Raw genomic sequence first — 20,436 nt, 5'->3', positions numbered from 1 at the left:
TGCAGAAAGAAAATGTCCCCTTATATGTACTGTATGTATGCATGCACAGCAACTGAAGATAAAGGAGACACATTACTTTAAGTTGAACTATAGCTAGCATCATATACTGTACAGTTTCTTAATATGATAGCATTTCGTTTTGATTTCCATATTCTTCAGTTTAACCACATCCTACCTTGGGACTTCAGTTGTCAAAATCCCAGTGAGGAGTTCTCCATGCCTATATGATGATGATGATGATGATGATGACAATGATGATAACAGGCTTCCAAATAGCAAGAAAAGTAGTAGTGTTACGTGCTTTAGAGAATATTTGGTGCCGAACTGTCCATTTTGTTTTTGGCTAGTGAATGTGATCCTCCATCTAATTTAGGGAAGTGGATGTGCTATTCTGTGTTAAGAACTGATGGCCCCTAGTTCCCCGTTTGCCAGTATGAGTAGTTAGAGAAGTTGGGTAGTTGTAATCCTATTTTCAGCTAGAAAGTCATATACTGTATAGCACTTCTTTTGTTAGTGCACTGACATAGTTTAAAAATAAACTATGACAATTTAGCAAAACTGAAGACAGACTGTGAAAGCAAAGCATGGACCTCTGACCATTCATGATGATATTGCCTTATCTACTTCTGAGACAAAGCTATTTTGTAGATTCTGTTATTGATTGATCTTTAACACTGTGGATAGCGCTATGGTAAACATTCCCACTCCCAGTTAGACACTGTAAAGACACATAGTTTTCTCTAAATGTACTTTGCTTTTATTAGCTTTTAAATCTGAACTATTTACAACAGATCTGAGAAGGCAGATCACATAGTGTAGTTAGTAATCAAGCTTCGGCAGTATTAAAGTGAAATCACTGGCATGACTGCAAGTTTTACTTCCAAATTATTAAGAAAAAAAAAAAAGACATTATTGTAAAATAAATCTATACTCTTTGGTTATAATACAGAACAAGTTTCTTAGTTACTCTAAAATCCATTTAAGGGATGTTTCCCAGAAAGTGTCCTATGGCATATTTTTTTTTTTTTTGTTAGTGCTTCACGAAGTCAACCTACGGAAATCCACGGTATCTACAGAAAGGATGGCAGTTCACTTATTCAAAATAACCTTTCCTGCAGAAACTTGGCAACATCTAATGGTCACACTCCTCTTCTCTTTCAATTACTTCTTCTTCCTCCTCTTCTTCCTCTGGGAATGCTGAATCATTCTGACTTCTCAGATGCTTAACCCCTGCAAATACAGGGACCAGATTTAAAGTCAGTCGTCAAATTTGAGTTTTGTTTCTAAAAGTCAGTGACGCTTCTCTTTTGGGGAGAGAGGGTTTATGGATCAACATAAACCTATTGCGTTCACTAGACAATCTTTCTTTATATTGTAAGATCAAGTTTCCATTCTGAAAAAAAAAAGATGTCTCAAGGTCTATTAAAAAAAAATGCTTTGAGGAGACCCTTTTGTAACAAGAGAGGACTTAACTTCAACAGTCCTAGGATGAGATTGAAAAGGGAATTAATGAGGAAAAAGGAATGAAAGAGCAGTTAAAATATAAACTAGCAAACAAGAAATCTCACTGGTTTAGAAAAAAATCAACAATGCCCTATCTGATGTAACTTGCACAACCAGAAGTTATTTACAGACCTATGCAGCATAAAAATGATCTTTCACAGTTTTCATCAGTTCTTCCAATATTATGTTACACAGTATGTTACACAGTATGTTACACAGTATGTTACAACAAATGCAAGTTAAACTTTTCCCTCCGTTCATGCTTCATTTTTCTCTGCTCAAAGTACACCAGGACAATGATGCAAGATGGGATGTTCTTCCAATTTACAAGGCTCTGTCTGCATTTAATCAATGTTATAGAACTGCTGATAGAACCAATCCAAATATGAAGGGCATTCATACCTCTTCTGCAAAGAGGCAATTCATGTGTCGGATAACTCTGAATCAGACATCCCAACTGACTGACTTCATTTTTCTGGCACTTAAATCTTCTCTGAGATCCATATTCAGCAGGGTGATTAGTGGGAAATTTACCGACATAACTTTGCCTGGATATTCAGTGGAACATACCATGGTAAGTGTTGTGCTGAATAAAGCTGGGTAAAGTTACTTAAGAAACTTCAGGACAGCAATTTTTCCCATCAGACTTACCTTACTAACTTTAGATGGCTAGCGCTGAATATAAGCACTTACCAGCTAAACTTAAGCCCTCGATCATGGAATACTCCCAATGCCACCTATTTCTAATCCTGGCTTGCACAGACAATGACTTACCTGAACAAAACGTATCCAGTTAGAGGGGATAAATATTCAAAGCTAGGTATTTCTCCAGGAAGCTTGAAAAATTACCTGTATAAATATGTTCAAGTCTTCTGAGAGAAAATTAGGCACCTATATTTTAGGTAATTATTACAGCAACTCGGTCTCAAAGATGTCAAATTGAATCTTCCACTGGATGTGAGCAACAAGTGAGAGAATCAAGATAGCATTAGCTTTAAAGGCTTTGAGGTGCTCCAGGGTGTTTCAGGGATCAGTTATGTTAATGGGCTAAATTATCCAATTAACTCCAATATTCAGGGGTGGGGGGGGGGCTATAGAGGTATGGGGTTGGGGGTGAGAGCTGCTTAAGGAATGCAGAGGGAGTCAGTAGGGTGGGCATAGGAACATGGGGATGGGGGTAGGGCTGGGGGATTCTTAAAGTGTGCCAAAAGAGTTCACTGGGGTAGGGGGGTCCAAAGTGGCCTACAGGTAGGACAAGAGTCACTAGGTATTTATGATTACAGTAATAGATGTACAAACCATTAATAGTATGATGATCGTACAAGTGTTGTAAATGTTATATAATGCAAGCGTGAAATAGTAGGTACGGATAACAAGGGAGGACAAGTATAGCAAAGGTCCAATTACAAGGTTGAACTTCCTCTGGGACATGTAATGCATTTAATGGTGATTTCAATAGCACTGTAAACCAATGTCCTTCGTCCAGAGGGGAGAGAGTTTGCCCCAAACTGTGTGTTCTTTGTTGTACCAGAGTTATTCCTTTTTAATTAGAATGTATCTAAAAGGGATATTCCCACCGGCTGGACTGCCCTGCTTGCTCCCTCATGAAAAAGGGTACCAGGAGGTTCATGGCGTGTCCCTGTTCTGGTGTAATATTGGGCCTGGTGACAGCACACCACTTCTAGATGCATTAAGAGAGTACAAACAGCTATGCTAGTTAGCTCCAGCTGAGTGGAGGAGTAGCCTAGTGGTGAGAGCAGTGGGCTATGAACCAGGAGACCAGCGTTTGAGTCCTGCCGTTGTTCCTTGTGAACTTGGGCAAGTCACTTTACCTTCCATTGCCTCAGGTACAAACTTAGATTGTACGCCCTCTGTGGACAGGGAAATACCTACAATACCTGAAAGTAATCCACTTTGAAGTGCTGAAAAAAGTGCAAAAAGCAGAATATAAATAAAATAAGATGTCATTTGAAAGCATAGATGCATACCAGTATGGAGGTCACAGCAGCAGCTAATATGCACACTAGGGATGTGAATCGTGTCCTCGATCGTCTTAACGATCGATTTCGGCTGGGAGGGGGAGGGAATCGTATTGTTGCCGTTTGGGGGGGTAAAATATCGTGAAAAATCGTTAAAAAATCGAAAAATCGAAAAATCGAAAAACCGGCACATTAAAACCCCCTAAAACCCACCCCCGACCCTTTAAATTAAATCCCCCACCCCCAAATAACTTAAATAACCTGCGGGTCCAGCGGCGGTCCGGAACGGCAGCGGTCCGGAACGGGCTCCTGCTCCTGCATCTTGTCGTCTTCGGCCGGCGCCATTTTCCAAAATGGCGCCGAAAAATGGCGGCGGCCATAGACGAAAAAGATTGGACGGCAGGAGGTCCTTCCGGACCCCCGCTGGACTTTTGGCAAGTCTCGTGGGGGTCAGGAGGCCCCCCACAAGCTGGCCAAAAGTTCCTGGAGGTCCAGCGGGGGTCAGGGAGCGATTTCCCGCCGCGAATCGTTTTCGTACGGAAAATGGCGCCGGCAGGAGATCGACTGCAGGAGGTCGTTCAGCGAGGCGCCGGAACCCTTGCTGAACGACCTCCTGCAGTCGATCTCCTGCCGGCGCCATTTTCCGTACGAAAACGATTCGCGGCGGGAAATCGCTCCCTGACCCCCGCTGGACCTCCAGGAACTTTTGGCCAGCTTGTGGGGGGCCTTCTGACCCCCACGAGACTTGCCAAAAGTCCAGCGGGGGTCCGGAAGGACCTCCTGCCGTCCAATCTTTTTCGTCTATGGCCGCCGCCATTTTTCGGCGCCATTTTGGAAAATGGCGCCGGCCGAAGACGACAAGATGCAGGAGCAGGAGCCCGTTCCGGACCGCTGCCGTTCCGGACCGCCGCTGGACCCGCAGGTTATTTAAGTTATTTGGGGGGGGTTCGGGAGGGTGGGGGATTTAATTTAAAGGGTCGGGGGTGGGTTTTAGGGGGTTTTAGTGTGCCGGCTCACGATTCTAACGATTTATAACGATAAATCGTTAGAATCTGTATTGTATTGTGTTCCATAACGGTTTAAGACGATATTAAAATTATCGGACGATAATTTTAATCGTCCTAAAACGATTCACATCCCTAACTAAACTTTGTGGGGTCTATATTCAGCCACGGAGCAGCTAGTTAAGTTAAGTGCACCGCTGAAAATATCCAGCTATTTTAAAGTTTGCTGGATATTAGGGGTGTACATTCGTTTGTAATGTATTGGTAATCCGCAACGTATAGGGTTGTATTCGTGGGGAAGCGAAACGTTTCGCGATTCTCCACGAATACAACAAATCTCCACCAAATTATTCAGCTGTCTAAAGGAGTAAATTTAAACAAACCCCCCACCCTCCTGACCGCCCCAAGACTTATCAAAACTCCCTGGTGGTCCAGCGGGGGGTCCGAGAGCCATCTCCTACACTCATGCCATTGGCTGCCGGTATTCAAAATGGCACCAATAGCCTTTGATCTTACTATGTCACAGGGGCTACCAGTGCCATTGGTCGGCCCCTGTCACATGGTAGGAGCAATGGATGGCCGTCAAATCTTGTGGGGGTCAGGAGGGTCCCCCAAGACTTGCCAAAAGTCCCTGGTGGTCCAGCGGGGGTCCGGAAGCGACCTCCTGCACTCGGGCCGTCGGCTGCCAGTATTCAAAATGGTGCCGATAGCCTTTGCCCTCACTATGTCACAGGGGCTACCAATGCCATTAGTCAGCCCCTGTTACATGGTAGGAGCACAAGATGGCACCAGCCGTCCATTGTTCCTACCATGTGACAGGGGCCGACCAATGGCACCGCTAGCCCCTGTGACACAGTAAGGTCAGCTACGGCACCATTTTGAATATCGGCAGCCGACGGCGTGAGTGTAGGAGATGGCCCCTGGACTCCTGCTGGACCACCAGGGAGTTTTGGTAAGTCTTGGGGGGTCAGAAGGATGGGGGGTTGTAGTTAATTAAATTTTAGCTGGGAAACGAATAAGAATGAACGCATGAACGTATCAGGGGCCCCCCTTGCTGAATGAAATGTATCTGCCCCCACGACGAATACGAATACTGAAAGCAACGTATGCGGTCCCTCTGCACATCCCTATTGGATATATATGACAGCCCTATAGTGCCACCAGAGTTAGCCATATAGGTAAAGCGACTAACATATGGCAGCAAACTCTAGCCCGCCCCAAAACACCTCCCACCTGCCCCAGACCATCTCCAAATTACGTGGCTAAATTCTACCCATATACAACTTCAAATATTGCCACTTTACCATTTAGATGGATACATTTTCATTTATCCATCTAAATGGTTTCTGAATATCAACCTCTGCATTCCTATTTTTCTGTATAGAATGAGGACCTGAAAAAGAAGACTCAGAACCTGTGCAAAATGTCTGGGATGGCTGGATTGGCTGAATGCCAGGCAGGATGGGACCAGAAGTGAGTTTATGATATGGCCATCAAGGAGATTATCATATATTTTGTAGGAATGTGCAATCGTTTTTCACGAATTAGGCAATGTCAACGAAATTGCATAATTCAGAATGGTTCGGGAGAACCGAAAAACATTTGAATTTTTTCCTAAATTTTGGAAAAATTTCATTTTTGAATTAGCGCGCACTAATTCCCGATAGCGTGCATTAACTCTGCCAGGTTAGTTCACACTATCGGCAGTTAGTGTGCACTAACAGGAGTTAGCATGCACTAACTCCCGATAGTGTGCACTAACCTGAAAATCAGGGCCCCTCCCCAAAAAAAACCCGAATCACGAGAAAAACAAAATTCCCACAGGGGGCCACCGAAATGAAGCCCAACACAAAATTTTTACCCAAAGCACATCTCTAATTTTGTCTCTGGCCTGCTTCCATCACCAGCCACAGTATTGGCCTACCATTTAGCAAGACCCTGTCTCTGCCTTGAGCTTAGTCAAACATTCATGCAAATATACATTGATCTTGGCATTTTTCTGGCTTATGGGCAGAAATTTCTTGAAGCATGACTTGTTAAATACCCTCCATCCTAACAGGAAACTCTTGAGGGTGCTAGATTGCAGTCCTTAAATTATTGCCTGTGAGAGTATATACCTCCTATCTTAGAAACCCCCATAAACTAGTTGCTGCATCATGGTCCTTGAAGCTTTGCTATGTAGACCCCACCCAGTGCTAACTACCCTGACATAGAGTTTACTTTTGAACCCATATCAATAGTTAGACACCATGTTATAATATAGTGCTGAATTGAAGCCTCTGTATCTGAAGAAAACATTATAGGGCATTGCCACCACCTATATGACATGGGTGTCCTTCTTCTAGGAGAACTTCCCTTTGCCTACACCTCTCATATAAAAGGAATGCCCTTTAACTGCCTATATGATCAATCACATCACACCTTGGAACATATAAACACACTACATGGCACACAATTTGTGTTATCTTCACAGATGATACCATCTCATCATCTTCAGAAGAGGGAAAGGCCAATGAGGTGCAGCCCCTCCTGATGATGATGCAGCTGTAGCCACCACTGGGGAGCAGTGGCCAGCACCATCAGTGTCACCCTCACCACCACTGTCAGGGGACCCAGCAGTGCAGTCATTTCAACCCCCCCCCCCCCCCCCCCCCCCCCCCACACACACACACACACACATTCACAGGGGGCTCCAAACCAGCTTCAGCAGCCATCTCGCTCTCCTTCCCAGTAAGATCTTCTCCCTATTCTGTCCAATGTTCTAGGGATGCAAGTCCTTATTGCTGGATGAAGGAAGCCCACACCCTATTTGACCCCCCCCCCCCCCTCATGCTGAGCTGCCATTAGCTCCTGAGCTCCCATTCCAGACCATGAGCCAGTGACTCAGGATGCTTTTGACTAGGGCAACCAGATAATGGTGGAAGAGTTATGAGGGGTCCGAGCTAATCTCCGGAGTCTGTTCACAGTGGTGAGCAACTAGTCAAGACTCAAGAGAGCCTCACGGGTTGGCATGAGGCCACTATCACTGTAAGCAGCTACTAGGCTTTCAGGACCTGGCCTCCCTAAGTCCCAGGGATTTTTTTTTATTATGTACATAGTTTGAGTACTAGTTTGTCCCACCCCTGGCAATTAATTTTTTTATTTGTGCAAAGTTTGTTACTATTTTTACATATATTTTTATATTTTGGTAAAATATTTTAATATTGATATTTAATTTGGATGTGTTATGTTATTTGCTGCATCTTATGGGTTATGCTCTACAACAGTAAAGTCCTTTTATGTATGAGTCAGAGAGCCATAACTCTCTGACTCATACATAGCCCTGCAGGTTACTTTCCATGCAGGATTGTCCACTAATTCGTATCATCCCATAAGTCTTCCCATAAGTCCTTACCTAGAAATCTTCTCCTCTAATCTCTGACGAGCTTCTCTGTGAAGATACCATCCCTATGCTGGCACTCAAGGAATACACCCCACCCAATGGACAAGTGCAGCACCTCTGTTGCTAATGGCTACTATGTTGACAGCTGACAGGCTAGGCCTGATGAAATCTCTGTCCTACTTTGGGTACTCAGATCAGTTAACAACACATACAGGATGTTAATAAGGGTCCAAGAAATCTTTAAAGGGGACATGAATGACCAATCCCTTACATATAGAAATGTTATGTGTTTGAAATATCATTTGATGCACAATGCAGATAGCCAAGCAATCAAGAATTGAGTTGCCAACTGGCTCTAGATTTTTGGAACAGGTTGATCCAGTCTAGGCTTTATTGCAAGGTATGCAGGGATTTCTAGTCGTTTTGATAAGGGAAAGCATTATGGAAGTCAGAACTACTAGTCCCAGAATGCTATGACTAAAATCCAGACTGGATCTTCCAGTTCTCAGCATGTGAAGCCAGTAAGCAACCTTTTTCAAGAGTCACACCATTGAGTGGGTCCACTCTCTGGCCTTGCATGGTGCATAACAAATGTTTCCAGAGTCAATAACTGTAATATGGGAATGCTTTCTATAGTTAGTGGTGTAGCAGGAAGTATTATATTAGGGATCATGGAGCTATTCTGTTAGGCAGAAAGGAAGATCAAGTGAGTGTGAAGAGAAATCCCCAACTAGAATGTATATTTAAAGTTTGTACAAATTTCCATTTTTTAGGAGAGCAGCCAGGTGATGACTCTGATGGACTAGGACCATATGGCCTCCGAAGAGCAAGGCAGAGATCAGGAATGCTGCCTGCTAGCCCAGAAGAGGACACTGGGGCAGAAGAAGGACCCACAGAGAAGCACCTAACACTAGAGCAGCAACAGCCCACGATGGAGGAGGAGGAGACCCAGCTGACCACTAGTCTTTCTCTCATTCCAGATCTCGGACAGCTTGCAGGTGACCAACAGGAAGATAGTACAGCAGAGGAGGAGCTCATCTCTCTTGGAAAAAAGGAGGTAAAGGCAAATCTTGTGGAGAGGCACATCATTGAAATGAGTTCCAGAGTGGTAAAGAAGATTGCAAGACTCAGGATTGAGATGCATGGCCTCAAAGATGTTGTGAGGGAGGAGATGTAGGGCATGCAGCAGGAGCTATGGGGCATTCAGAAAGAAACACAGGCCCAGATGGCAGTGTGGAGGGAGATGCTGCAGAGGATGCCCTCCCCTCCAGGAAGCCACTACCCCATCAGCTCCCTACTACATGATGCCCCACTGGATGCAACCATCAACAGCCTTTGCAGCACTACCAGGCTGGATGGCTCCTCCCTAGGCTGGAGCTCCACCTGAACGATTGATGGCTCCACCAATTCCTCCAACATTACTCATCATGGTACCAGCTCCTCTTATACCACTACCACCTCCATCCATGCAGCCTGCAGAAGCACCACTACCACTACCACTACCAGAGACAAATGCACCCAAATTTCCAAGGGCTGAAGAAGGAAGGTCCGCCACAGATGCCGACCCATCTTCTCTGCTGACTCAGAGCCCTGCAGAGCCCTCCAGCAGCTATGCTTTTATGCCATTGCTATCAAGTCCCATGCACTCCAAGGCAGCATCAGCTGAAATAGGACACCACTGTGGAGGAGCACCAGAACTGGTGAGTCCAATGCACCAGAACTTCCCCCACCCCAAAAAAGAGGGTAGCCAAGGAAGCACTAAATAGGAATGTGCATTTGTTGGTGGATTTGTTTGATTCATTTTGGCGGTAAACACATATTTCATGAATGGAGAGTACACATACACATCTGCTGCCAAACTACATATGCGTACACTATCCATTGTGCATGCATACTCTCCATTCGTGAGATATGCACTATCTGCCAAATAGGGTTGCCAACTGGGTCCAGATTTTCAGGACAGGTTGATTCAGTCCTAGTTTTACTCCATTGCATGCTGGGATTTATTCTGATTTCCCTATTGAATTTCCTAAGAAAAGCAAGACTATAAGTACCTGCATGCAGGTGAGTAAAACCACCTGGACCAAACTGTCCTGAAAATCTGGAGCCATTTGGCAACTGTACTGCCAAAACAAATCAAATGAATCGACCAACAAATGTGTATGTCTAGCACTAAATTGATTTAATGTATTAGTCATCACATTGAGTACACCATATAAATAAATGTATGTTCACCTTCTAAAATGTATCAGTGTCTCTTTCCTCTACAACCTGTCAGTGCCTCTGGCAATGTATCTTCTGCAATTCCTGTTGACTTATTTTATTTATTTATTTAAAATTTTTATATACCGGCATTCATGTTGCAAACACATCATGCCGGTTTACATATAACAGGGGTGTACAGTGAACAATTCAATAACCTATTTGTGTAGAAGGAAGCAGTTACAAATAACAAGGTAAAAGAACTGGAGGAGAGAAGAAAAGGGAGAGAATAACATTAGGTATAGGTATTTACATTAGTAATAACATTTTTACATGTGGAAGTGGTAGAATCTGGCTGAATAGAATTAATCGGTGTCCGGGAAAGCTTTTTTAAACAGCCAGGTCTTAAGTCTCTTCCTGAAGGTTGGGAGGCTGGGCTCCTGTCTAAGGTCCGGTGGGATGGAGTTCCATAGAAGGGGGCCGGCTGTTGAAAAAGCCCGATCTCTCAAGGTAATGTGTTTGGTAGTTCTGGCTGGGGGCACTTGAAGAGATCCTCTGAGTGTGTCTCTTGTTGGTCTGGAGGAGTTATAAATTTGGAATGGGAATTGTAAGTCGAGTGGGGTGTGTTGATGGATGGTTTTGTATATTATGGAAAGAGATTTGTAGAGGATTCTAAAGTGAACAGGCAACCAGTGGAGATCTTTTAGGATTGGAGATATATGGTCCCTCCTCCTGGAGTTTGTCAGTAATCTTGCCGCAGCGTTTTGTAACATCTGGAGGGGTCTAGTATAGGAGGAAGGTAGGCCCAGTAGGATAGAGTTACAGTAATCGATCTTAGAAAAAATGATAGCTTGTAGAATGGTTCTGAAGGCCATCTTAGGCCATGTGTCTCCTCCTTCTTGGTTCTGAAGGCCATCTTAGGCCATGTGTCTCCTCCTTCAATGGTTCTGAAGGCCATCTTAGGCCATGTGTCTCCTCCTTCTTTATCCAGATCATCTTCTAGTCCCTCTGGATGCAGCATGCCTCTGGTTTTGGTAAGGTTATAAAGTACAAACCACCACAAGCCTCTTGAATTCACCCCTTTCAATTAAACTAATAAACAATTTAAGGGCTATATGGCTGTCTCTGATAGCTGATATCATATATCATGGTATTCGCCACTGTATCAGCTGTTAGCAAATGATCATATACCTCATGGAGCTTTTTCTTATTATTGTCACCACCCCCAGTGTGTCCCCTCTTAAGGTGTCCCCTCTTACAGTAGAACTAGGGGTCATGAAATGAAACTCCAGGGAGGACGACTCAAAACCAACATCCAGGATGCCTGGAATGCTCTTCCGGAAGAAATGGTGAAGACAATAATAGTGAAAGAATTCAAAGGGGCATGGGATAAACACTGTGGATCCCTAAAGGTTATAGGATGGAAATGAAAAAAATGGTGCATGGGGTAACTTGTTGGTATGGCAGTTATTACCTTTAACCAATAGGCCTTCATACTGTTGATGCAACTCCATCATTGCTCTCTGATTCAAAGGCAGGGAGAAAAGAGGCAAAGGGGAATTAGACTCAGACAGCAACCAATAAGGACATTGAATTTTATAATCTGGGAAAACAAATAAGCATGGGATTAACTTACTGATGTGAATGTTACTACCGTTAACCAATAAGCTCAAAACTTTTGATGCAACTCCAACAATGTTCTCTGCTTCACCGGCAAGAGGTGACAGGTAACTGGGACTCAAACAGCAACTGTCAAGGGCCCTGAATTTGATGGTCTGGGAAATTGAAAAGTATGGGGGTGACTTGTATGGTGCGGCAAATACAACCATAAGCTTGCTGGGCAAACTAGATGGACCATTTGGTCCTTTTCTGCTGTCATTTCTGATTCTAAGTTTCTCTGTTTCTATGTAGAAGGTATAGAAGAGTGCCTTGCCAGATCTACTATTGATAATAAAAAGGGAGCACTGTGCTGGACATACTGCTGCTGCTAGGAGGGAGTGCTGTGCTGGAGCTGCCACCAATAGTAAGTTGGTGGCAGCTCCAACCTCACTCACTCGTCTGGAAAGGAATATGAGTGAGGTTATCAAATTTGCGGATGATACAAAATTATTCAGAATAGTTAAATTATCCTCACACGACGGTCCCAGGCCGGCCATTTCCCGGACGGCCCTCCTCCCCGCACGATAGGCACTGACCCATTGGGATCAGGGGAGGCAGACGATTCTTCAGCCTCCCTCGAGGCAGGCAGCCCGCACCCAAACCGGCCTGGAGCCCCAACCGGCCCAGCACAGCAGGGACCCGCGGTAAGCCCACCCACCTCCCGACATCATCCAAAGTGCCCTTAAAGGGCGCACGATGGTCCCAGTTCTCAGCACTGGTGCCCCTTCGTGCGCACCAGTGCTGAGAACATCCTCCAGTGCCCCCATCTCAAACTCCTACTTCATAGTTCCTCCAGCCAGAGCTATTCTCAACTTGATCGCAGCCTCCTCCTTCTCCTCCAACCCACCCAGACTTACATGGAGTAGGAACCTTTACACTCAGTGCAATACACATAAGCATCAATCAACGTCTGAACTCTAGTTTCCTGCCAACACCTGGGACGAGGCTTCCACCCAGACAACTTCTCCGCTCCTCTCACTCCCATTAGTTACCCAGGCCCCCCCACCTTTCACCTTTCTCAACCCCCTCGATAGAGCGTCATTAATACCACACTACCCCGACAGAACAGACACCACCAGAAGCATGATGCAAGCCTACCCTATCCCCATCTTATATCACCGTCACCTTATCCACATAAAATCACTACTTCAACCCCTGAGACATTCATCCAAAACCTTTATTCCTATCATGACCTCTCTCATTACTCAGCTACTGGGGTTCACGCTATTCACTCTAACCCTCTTCAATGTGCAATCACTCACAAAGAAAACTCAAATCCTCAATGACTATCTCCTGGACTCAAATCTTCAATGACTATCTCCTGGACTCACAGATGGCACAGATGTCTGTGCCATCTGTGCCATCTGTGCCATCATGGAAACCTGGCTCAAAATCTCAGACATAGCCCTGATAAATCAACTACCTTCGCACATATATGACATCTTCTCACTTCCCAGACAAAAAAAAACAAAAAACGAGGAGGTGGCCTACTAGCAGCCAAAAAAGAGCTCAGGCTCACCCTACAACCTGTCAAGACTTCCACTAAACTTGAATTGGGTCTCTTCAAATCCAATCAGCTTCAAATTCTATTAGTATATGCCCCCCCAGGGCTATTGGACACTGATGTCTCCCCACTCATAGAATCCATAGTAAAATACATAAACACAGACTTCCCAGCTATGATCCTGGGAGACTTCAACCTACACGTCGACTCCACACTGACCTCATCCAATTGTGAGGCCTTCCTCATCACCCTCAGGGCCATGGGCTTTAGACAAATAATCGACAAACCCACCCACAAAGCGGGACATACCCTAGACCTCATCTTCATAAACTCCAGCCTATCACATCCTAGCGCTCTGGACTGCATCCCAGTCCCTTGGTCGGACCACTCACTGATATCCACCACTCTCACGATGAAAGAATGCCCGACCTCTCCCCACCCCCATCATACCATCCACTTCAGGAAACTTACGCGTCAGATGTGCTCAGTGAACACCTATCCAAAGAACTCCCAAATTTGGATGTTTCTAACCCAAACTCAGCCCTTCTCACCTGGCACAATATCACAGAATCAATAGCCAATAAACTTTGCCCCCAAGCAGTCAAAATAATCAAACCGACCCTGAAAAGAAAACAACCTTGGTTCTCCCCTGAACTTGAGAAGATGAAGCAAGACCTCAGACACAAGGAATGCAAATGGCGAAAGGCCCCCTGCAACAGTACGCTGTCCGATTATAAATGTACCCTCCACTGCTACAGGAGCTCCATCTTACATACAAAAAGAGACTTCTACGCCAGTAGAATTCAGTAGAGACTTCTACGCCAGTAGAATTCAATGCTAGGGCCCTGTTCTCTTATGTCTCCCAACTCACAAAAACCACCGCCCCAACCATCCCAGATGATCAATCTCAAACCAAGGCAAACGAACTCGCACTCTTATTTCAGAAAAAAGTTTCCAACATCCTAACACTCCTCCCCACCAACACTACTTCTCCTCCTTTACCGTTCACCACCTCATCTTATGCTGGAGCTAACCTCGACGCCTTCAAACCCACATCCTCCTTGGAGATCGAGTTCCTACTAAAGAGACTGAAACCATCTAGCCACCCGTCAGACCACATCCCAATAAAACTACTGTTACTGATACCAGACACCAGCTCCAAACCATTGGCCAATATTATAAACTGCTCCTTATCACAAGGAATCTACTCAGACACGCTAAAAATGGCCACCCTCAAACCACTCCTAAAGAAACCAAACTTAGACACAAGAGAACTCACCAACTTCCACCCTATCTCTAACCTCCCTTTCGTTGCCAAACTTATGGAGAAACTGGTCAATACTCAACTCTCTGATTACCTAGAAGACCACAAAATTCTATACCCTTCTCAATATGGCTTCCGCAAGTCGCTAAGCAGCCGAGATAGAATGCCGCTGGACCCAAGATCTTCTACGATACACCTCCTCCACAGTGCTCCCCCCCCCCCCCCACCACACATTTAACACATTTCAGACAGGTGTTGTTATTTTATCGCAGCTGACCATATTCTTAGTCGGCCGCAATAAAATATTTACATCAAATTGACTAATATTGACTTTCATGGCATGCATTTGTCACATGCATGCAAATTGCATGGAAAGAATGTCATTGTAATAGGGGAGGGTATCTGGGCAGGTAGAAGCAAAATATCAAGTATATCACCTTCCATTCCTGGCCAAAGTCATGGAAAAGATTGTCAATTCCCAACTCTCCGATTACCTTGAGGTTCACAACATCCTACACCCATCTCAATTTGGCTTCCGCAAATCGCTCAACACAGAAAGCCTCCTACGCTCGTTAACTGACACCTTACTAAAAGGCTTGGATCATGGGCAATCGTTTATTTTTGCCATCCTTGACATCTCCGCTGCCTTTGATACCATTAGCCATAAAATCCTCTTGGACTGGTTAACCGATATTGGCATAACTGACACTGCCCTACTCTGGTTCACATCATACTTAAACAATAGAGCCTACTCTGTCAAAATCACCAAATCTGAATCCTCCCACATCCATTTGACCCAAGGCATCCCACAGTGTTCCTCCTTATCCTCCACCCTCTTCAATATATACTTACTGCCTCTCTGCCATCTCCTCACTGACTTCGGCCTCAAATTTTTTCTATACGCAGATGATGTACAAATCATCAACCCGATTAAAGAATCCCTTCTCAAAACCCTTAAGTTTTGGGAAAGCTGCCTCACTTCCATAAACACTCTCCTTACCAATCTCCATCTAGCCCTCAATACTTCCAAAACCGAACTCCTCATCATTTCTAACCATCAGAACCTCTTGCTACTCAATCATCAAGACCCTAATCTTACCACCGACTTCTTCCCATCTCATGTGCGTGATCTCGGAGTCTCTATAGACAATCAACTCACATTTAAAAAGCACATTAACACCACCCTAAGAGAAGGCTTCTTCAAGCTCCACATTCTAAAAAAGCTTAAACCCATGTTACATGCACATGATTTCCACACAGTCCTACAAGCGACCTTACTCTCAAAATTGGATTACTGCAACTCCCTACTCCTAGGCCTCCCCTACACTACCATCAAGCCCCTCCAAATACTGCAGAATGCCATGGCGCGAGTTCTGACTAATACCCGTAAAGCTGATCACATCACCCCCATTCTCAAGGAACTGCACTGGCTCCCCATCCCGGCCCATATTATACATAGAACCCTCACTATCATTCACAAATCTCTCTACAATCATAACCTCTCTTGGCTTGACAATGCTCCTCATTTTCGCTCATCCAACTGGCCATCTAGATCAGTCCATCAAAGTACCCTTATCACCCCTTCACTCAAAACTGCACACCCTTTCTTCCACCAGGGAACGAGCCATCTCCATAGCAGGCCCATCCCTCTGGAATTCCATGCCCCTTGAGCTTAGATCGGAAGTCTGCACAAAAAAATTCAAAAAAGGCTTGAAGACTTGGCTCTTTAATCAAACCTACCCAGATCTGAACCCTTTTTAGCCTCCCTCCCCCTCTCTGTACTCAGCGCCAATTTTGCACCTTGTTTGCTCCCGCAGTTTGCTATTATATTTTCAACTTCTTTGTATACTGTTTGATGCTTATTGTTTGATGCCTACTGTAATCCTGTAGATAATGCCTTATTAGCCCTGGACAATTGTTCCCAGGTTTTTGCGCTATCCTTTTTCCTCCCCTTTTCTCAGAGCTCATCTCTTCCTCACTGCCCCTTCCCTCTTCCTGTTCATTGTATTTCTCCTCAGTTTTATGTAAACCGCTATGATGCTTATTCGAATAACGGTATAGAAAATCATTAAATAAATAAATAAAATAAATAATACAGCTTGATGCATCACCCCCTTAGATTGTAAGCCTTCTGGGGATAAGGAAATACCTACACTATCTGAATGTAATCCACTTTTAAGTACCAAAAAGCAGATAAAAATCAAATAAATAAATAAAATACAAATATTACAACCACTAGAGCTCGATGTAGACAAAAAAAATCCACATTAACATAATACATAGAGGAATCAATGGAATTTCAGTGGGAAAACACTGACGAGCAATATTATGGAAATTTATTGGAGAATGTAGAGAATTAAGATGTGGGACATATACTGCTAGAAAGACATTGCAGTCCATGGTAAGGCATCAATAAACATCCCACAGTTTTTCAGTGTGACATTTTCTGGATCATATTCTCGCCCACTACAAAATTGCCAGTTCTTTTCTACAATGGTCTGTGTGCCCTTCCATAACTTTGTTCCTTTATCAAAACTAAACTGATTAAGGTCCTGAGTCACTTGGGCTTTTCTCCTGTTCTCCATCTAAGGGGGAAAAAAAGCTTAGTGAATTAGACCCTATATAGAGAGTATCTATGCTTACTATTCTTAGGAGGAATCTACATGTGTGTTACTCAAAAAGCACATCTTATTTTTTAATAGCTAAGGACACTTGAAAAATGCACTTAATATATCTATCTGATATGATCTTTTGGATTAGAATTAAGCTTCCAGCAGGTTTCAGGGGATATTATGAAGCTCCATTTTTATTATTAATTCATATTTGCCTTTACTAAAATTAGCAGTTTTAAAAGCTGACATATAAGTTATTCAGGCAAAGTAAAATCATCATGGTTACATGAGGTAGTTTTCAAAATGATTTATGAGCATAAACCCGTTTATGGACATAAATCAGCTATTGAAAATTATCCAGAGGAATGTGTGGGAAAAAATATGTATGTAACTTGATTTCATGCATATTTTTTCCACCCTTGTGATGTTCATTCTAGGATAGCATTATGGTGGAGAAAGCATTGGTGCGTATACTTTGGATTTTTGAAAGTATGCATATACATCTACAAGAAGAAATTAATTTCCTGTGTATGTGTTCATGCATGTACTGGCATTACCCAGGAATTTTCAAAGAAGACTTACTTACATTAGTCTACTTTGAAAATTTGGATTATTAAATGTCATAGAGCAGGGGTAGGCAACTCCAGTCCTGGAGTGTCACACATAGATCTGGTTTTTAGGCTCTCTTATTACCTTCTCCTTTCTACCCCAGTTATAAGACAGGCCAATGACCATAGAGGTAACCTAAGTCCAGCCATGGAAAGAGGACAGGAAACACAGAACTGATTTAACACTTACCAAATCATTGATCTCAATTTTTATTGATTATTTAAAGTTAAATGTTTATTTACAGATATGATACCGATAACAGATTTAAGAACAAGTGACCATATTCTATGGCAGGGCTAGGCAACTCTAGTCCTGCAATGCCACAAATAGGTCTGGTTTTCAGGATATCCAAAATGAATATGCATGAGATATATTTCTATACAATGAAGGCAGTGCATGTAAATATACCTCATTTATATTCATTGAGGATATCCTGAACACTAGACCTGTGTGTGTCATGCTAGGACTGGAGTTGCCTATCCCTGTTTTATTACATTTAATACCTACTCACTGACCCTGGGCTTATTACACAATATAGTGTGATTTCAGAAGTTATGTGATACCATTATTTGGCTGGAAGATCTTTAATGAGCATTGGATACTGCAGGGAGTTGTGCTGGTGACTCAGTGACACTCAGATAATGCCCCAGAACTGTATTACAAGGAACTTTGCTGCTCATACAGGCTGATGCAATACCATGCGCTGTAGGCAGCGCACAGCTTAATACGTGATTGGACGCATGTTTTGGACACGTGTCCATAACCCCTGATGCAATACAGCAATCAGCATGTCCAAAACGGGCATCCAATCGAGCGCTTAGCTAATAGCACTCATCACATGTAAATTCCGTGCAGATGAGGCTATTAGCTAATCTCTGTGATTCAAAAAACGTCCCATGCGGCCAATGCACCCATTGCAATACGGCAAAGTTTACTCCAAGATAGACAGTAAAGGCCATGTATCTTGTGCTGGTATTTTGTGCCGGTGGCGGGGGGAAATGGACACTTGTATTGAGTGTTCATTTTCCCAACCCGCACTGACAGCCGCCTCTTCTGTGTGCCCAATGCCAAGGAGGTGGTAGGCATGCACAATTTTCCCTAGCGCCTCCTTTTTAGCGTGACCCCTCATTTAAATAATGCATCACATGCCCAGGAGAGGTGTCTGGGAGCACGTTAGGAGAACGGGTGCTCAATCATGAGTGCCCATTTTACAGGAGCCGATATTGCATCAGCTTGAGAGTGCTTTATTTTAAATAAGATGTTAAACCAATATTCTGTCTACCCTGTGGGTAGATGGCAATTTTCACAAAAGTAGGGATGTCAATACAAGTGTTCTAGCTCAAATCAAATAAAGGGGATACCAGACAAATGTTGAACTTCCCTTTACAGAGAGAACCAAATGGATTTAGAAATCCCGCACTCATTTTGCTAGGCATATCCTTTATATAATTAACTATACAGAGAAGAGCATTATATACTTCCATGAAAATGATAAAAAGAATAATTTTTGACTCAACCCATAAGACAAATGGTGGTGTGTACTTGTATATTTTACAATTTTAAAATCAGAAAATGTGGGAGCATCCTTTAAACTTTTATTTCATGTGGAACTAGCTGGGCTGGGCTGGGCTGCATAGAGAGAGGAATATCGAGTAAGAAAAGGGAAGTGATTATTCCCTTGTACAGGTCCTTGGTGAGGCCTCACCTGGAGTACTGTGTTCAGTTCTGGAGACCGTATCTACAAAAAGACAAAGACAAGATGGAAGCGGTACAGAGAAGGGCGACCAGGAAGGTGGAGGATCTTCATCGGATGACGTACGAGGAGAGATTGAAGAATCTAAATATGTACACCCTGGAGGAAAGGAGGAGCAGAGGCGATATGATACAGACTTTCAGATACTTGAAAGGTTTTAATGATCCAAAGACAACGACAAACCTTTTCCATAGGAAAAAAATCAGCAGAACCAGGGGTCACGATTTGAAGCTCCAGGGAGGAAGATTCAGAACCAATGTCAGGAAGTATTTCTTCACGGAGAGGGTGGTGGATGCCTGGAATGCCCTTCCGGAGGATGTGGTGAAGACCAGAACTGTGAAGGACTTCAAAGGGGCGTGGGATAAACACTGTGGATCCATAAAGTCAAGAGGCCGCCAATGAAGAGTGGATGACTCGCCAGAATGATGGCTACTGCCTGGAGACAATACCCTTATTCAATAAACGTACACATGCTTACTGTGACTCCAACATCGTTCTAGCTTCAACAGCAAGAGGAAATGTGGAATAAAGGATTTGCACTCACAAAGAGGGGAGTAGCTGGCTTGTTACGGTGGTTACTACCCCAAACCAAATAAGCCTGATACTTCAATTTCTATGCATATACAGCATAGTTCTCTGCTTCAACGGCAGGGGAGAAGAAAAAAGGGTTCGCACTCACAAAGGGGGAGTAGCTGGCTTGTTACGGCGGTTACTACCCCAAACCAAATGTGCCTGATACTTCACTTTCGATGCATATCCAGCATGGCTCTCTGATTCTACAGCATGGGAGAAGAATAAACTGATACTTCAAGCATATCCAGCATAGCTCCCTGCTTCAACGGCAGGGGAGAAGAAAAACAACCAATAAGGGCTGTATAACATAGTCTGGGTAAAACAAATAAGCATGGGTGTAGCTTGCTTATTGCGGCGGTTACTACCCCTACTACCCCTAACTAATCAAGCTA

The 20,436-nt window shown here is 43.8% G+C and overlaps 1 protein-coding gene across 1 annotated transcript in view; it reads right to left on the bottom strand.

Annotated features, from left to right (window-relative positions):
- Positions 1 to 741: 741 nt before the first annotated feature.
- The window catches only part of PPP1R1C (protein phosphatase 1 regulatory inhibitor subunit 1C), a 180,796-nt gene continuing 161,101 nt past the window's right edge, over positions 742 to 20,436 (bottom strand). The window contains exon 7 of the mRNA XM_029605922.1: positions 742 to 1,230. Coding sequence (XP_029461782.1) covers positions 1,133 to 1,230 — 98 coding nt within the window. The 3' untranslated portion in view covers positions 742 to 1,132. The remainder of the gene's footprint in view (positions 1,231 to 20,436) is intronic.

This window comes from Rhinatrema bivittatum, chromosome 6, assembly GCF_901001135.1.
Source record: "Rhinatrema bivittatum chromosome 6, aRhiBiv1.1, whole genome shotgun sequence".
In the NCBI taxonomy this organism is placed as follows: domain Eukaryota; kingdom Metazoa; phylum Chordata; class Amphibia; order Gymnophiona; family Rhinatrematidae; genus Rhinatrema; species Rhinatrema bivittatum.
The sequence above is the reverse complement of the archived record's forward strand: the minus strand, read 5'-3'. Positions and strand labels throughout refer to the sequence as shown.